Source organism: Adiantum capillus-veneris, chromosome 5, assembly GCF_014529385.1.
Source record: "Adiantum capillus-veneris isolate H3 chromosome 5, ASM1452938v2, whole genome shotgun sequence".
NCBI classification, from domain to species: Eukaryota; Viridiplantae; Streptophyta; class Polypodiopsida; order Polypodiales; family Pteridaceae; genus Adiantum; species Adiantum capillus-veneris.
In genome coordinates, this window is record NC_140935.1 from 31,074,675 (window position 1) to 31,077,945 (window position 3,271).

The 3,271-nt window shown below is 44.0% G+C and overlaps 1 protein-coding gene across 3 annotated transcripts; it reads right to left on the reverse strand.

The window, feature by feature from the left end:
• Positions 1 to 577: 577 nt before the first annotated feature.
• LOC147457090 (EPIDERMAL PATTERNING FACTOR-like protein 6) lies at positions 578 to 2,644 on the reverse strand. 3 transcript variants are annotated; one of them, XM_086513511.1, is made up of 3 exons: positions 2,593 to 2,644; positions 1,500 to 1,576; positions 578 to 1,425 (listed from the first exon to the last, which is right to left on the reverse strand). In XM_086513511.1, exons 1-3 carry the CDS (start codon positions 2,627 to 2,629, stop codon positions 1,222 to 1,224), a joined length of 318 nt encoding a protein of 105 aa, XP_086369637.1. In that variant the 5' UTR covers positions 2,630 to 2,644; the 3' UTR covers positions 578 to 1,221. The 3 variants fall into 3 exon arrangements, with proteins under 3 accessions (XP_086369637.1, XP_086369638.1, XP_086369640.1); XM_086513512.1 differs by lacking the exon at positions 2,593 to 2,644 and adding an exon at positions 1,670 to 2,423 and having other exon boundaries at positions 578 to 1,428; XM_086513514.1 differs by lacking the exon at positions 2,593 to 2,644 and adding an exon at positions 1,670 to 2,391.
• Positions 2,645 to 3,271: the final 627 nt, after the last annotated feature.

Below are 3,271 nucleotides of genomic sequence, written 5' to 3' on the forward strand. Positions count from 1 at the left end.
TCATCATGAAGCATTCAAGATTTACTTGGCACTACCTTGTGGATGCATAGAGAATGTTTGCACATATTGTCCCCTTGAAGTGAAGGTGAGAGAGGAGAATGTCACATAGTTGGGACTTGCTTTTTTTGGCATGCAACAACATGCGGGTCACATACTAGTTCTTGATTGTGATTCTAACAAAATTCTTTCTTTAGCGTTGAACTAGGAAGGTTTTGATTCTAGCTTACGAAGATAACATCTTCAAAGTGATGTTATAATTCTAATCTAGATTCAATTAAAATTCCCACTTTTACATTTATACCACTTAATGTTGCCATGGGGGGGTCTAAATGCATCAATAATAGCAACAGAGCTTGCGAAAAGCATTTTCGCTAACCAAAGAGAATAAGGGCACACTTAAAACTCTTCCAATTTGTGAGGTCAAAATTTGAAGCGTTTATCGATATCTACGCTAAAACTTATAAAATTTTGCTTGCTCCAGGATTTTGCAATTTAAGCTAGTTAAAATATACTAAATCCGATTTTTTTGCAATTAGTAATAGCTGCCTCTTGCTATCCCTAAGGACATTCAGAAAAAAATCCGATGCAAAAACCATTTTATTACTTAAACGTACAAGTAATAATCGCAAAGAAACCTTGAGGGCGCTCTGCTGTATGGCGAGAGTAGGAAATTAGCATGAAATTGGCAAGAGCCGCATAGTGAGAGAGATTGAATTGTTGCGACACTCACAGACAAAGAAACAAGTAAAGTAGTTAGAACAATGAGAGATCCCTTTCCCTTGAGGAGGGATGGCTCGACCATAACAAAGATGGTATTAATTATTAAGCAATATAGGTAATTTGCTGTTCAGGGCCCGTATGTCGGTCTGAGTTCGATTCCTACGCCCCATAAAGTAAATGGGTTCCAACAATTGTGCGCTGCTGCACATTATCCAATACGCCCCTTGTTTTTTTTTTTTGGGTAACTCTTGCCATCATCATCTTCTTCACGTTTTGCAGGTTTCCCGATGACGGTACATCCATTTGGGCCCGATTCTGTACTCAATTCGCGCATGTGTGTATGAGCTTGCTTTACGTTTGCGGCAAGCTTTCCATTAAAGCTGTAAATTCAGACAGCAGAGCCTAGCTGTATCCTTGCTTGCAAGATGCGATCTGAATATTATCGGCCCGCCACGCATCTTTCTTGCATGTTTGTCTGCGCCTTTTGTACACATGATACGTTCAAGGCATGTAGAGCTTGCCTTTACATTTGCACCTCCAGGCCTCGGGATAGTACTCGGAGGTTTTGTGAGGGCCGGGCTGCACAGGCACTCGCACGGGAGTGCAAGGGGTGCACTTGCCACACTTGGTTTCACACCTGGGCGGCTTCGATCCTGGCCCACTATCCACGATCTCCAGCAGCTCTCGGCCATGCCAATATTTCTCCTGCTGTCGGAATAATATAATCAGCAATGAAGAATCCCTCTCTCTCTCTCTCTCTCTCTCAAACAATTGCCTACCTTGATTGTCCTCTTGGACGCCCCTTTCAACCTATAGGAGCTGGACTCCCCCACGGCTCTAACGGATCCACCATTATCTGCAAGGAAATTAAGCTTAGCCTGGTTTAAATTTATCAAACGAGAATATTTCCAGAGTTTATAATCAATGTATAAGAAAAAATCTAATTTACCGCTCATAAATTTGGGCCAATGACTAGCGCCCTCAAGAAAGTCACATGAGCAGATGACAATGAAAAAAAGGCAACAACATAGCCTGCAGGAACCAAGTATAATATGCATATTGCCTGCCTGCTCTATATTGTTGGTGATCTGGAGGCAAAAGCGAAGGTGTAGCGGCCCTAGCTAGGGCCACAGTACCATCAAACCTTAGGGTGGAGGAGAGAAGAAAATGGGGCCATGGATCATATACTAATTATAAGGGTGGAGAGGTGGTCAATTTATGGAAGCAGTAGACAGCCCAATTGGCACATCAGTATAATTATTCAACCTAAAGGTGATTTGGGATCATTTACATTAGTAAGGACAGCTGCGTGGGTGAGAGAGAGAGAGAGAGAGAGAGAGAGAGAGAGAGAGAGAGGTACGAGCTGAGCTACAATAGACAGTTGAAGCAAAAGAAGCGAGGCGCTTCAATTAGCCTTAGAGTAGTAGGGGGGGATGAGCAAGGAGAAGAAGAAGAGCCAAACTAAATACTAGGGGAGAAGAGGCCACTAGCTGCAAGTTTGCGCAGAAAGGCGGCAGGCAGGGAGGGACGGGGACAAAATTGTCCCAAGAGAGCATGATGATGATGGTCGCAACAATCTATGGGGCCTGCTACAGCTCCTCCTCTTTCACTAGCTGCGCAAACTAGATTGCTGCCTGCCCCTGCTGCCTCCAACAATAGGCACAAAGTTGGGACAAGAGACTAGTATGAGCTTTTAAGCTTTTCCTTTTATCGCTGGTAGTGCGGCAGTGCAGCTATCCTCATCATCATCATGCAGCAGGCTCTCCGTGATGATGTGTGCTTCCCTAAAGAGCGTGGAAAACTGGGATGACTCTATCCCCAGAGAGAGAGAGAGAGAGAGAGAGAGAGAGAAAGAGAGCGCACTGCACGTACCATTTTGTGTGTGCAAGAGAGAAAGAGCAGCTCTCATGCACCTGAAAACGCCACCCCCCCCTGCTGTCAATATTCGTGGGCCTTGCTCAAAGGAAGTCTCCCTTGTGTATATGCATGCCCCATTAGAACAATCCTTTCAGGTCTTGTCCCCCTTACCAACTATTTTAAGTACACATGCGAAAGTCCCTTTGGCCATCAATTTAACAAAAGCTTTTTGCGATTTGTGGGACTGCCTCCTTGATAATGACGATCTCAGAAAGAAGACCTTTAGAATCTTTTGTACCTGCCTTGAGACCCACAAGGCCCAAGCACACGTACACACCAAATTCACAAACACATTCTACCCACATATTATCCCACAAACCCCCCAAATTTTGACAAAAAAGAGCACTAAATGGCACGGGTCTTTATGACACCCATGCTTGAGATCCAACAACGACAAATGTCTGCATCACATCTATGGTGTGGAGAGCGCATAAGGGCATAGTCTCAAGCACGTTTGGATGTGTGCGGTCTCATCTCTTAGGGAGCTACATGTTGTGGGGTTTGGCTAACCCAAGTAAAACTCGTACTTATGGGAGTTATGCAAGAATTTAAGCCACTTTCAGGAATTACCAACTAATGTATCCAAATTTGACATTGAAGATTAAGGTTTCATGAACGTATGGCTAGGTTTGTA

What these genes read in the sequence shown, in the direction of transcription:
- LOC147457090 (XM_086513512.1), bottom strand. Translation starts at nt 1,778, where the DNA reads ATGCATATTATACTTGGTTCCTGCAGGCTATGTTGTTGCCTTTTTTTC. An exon ending in TTGGCCCAAATTTATGAGCG is followed by an intron (nt 1,577 to 1,669) that starts GTAAATTAGATT and finishes ATTTCCTTGCAG; the next exon opens with ATAATGGTGGATCCGTTAGA. An exon ending in CGTCCAAGAGGACAATCAAG is followed by an intron (nt 1,429 to 1,499) that starts GTAGGCAATTGT and finishes TTATTCCGACAG; the next exon opens with CAGGAGAAATATTGGCATGG.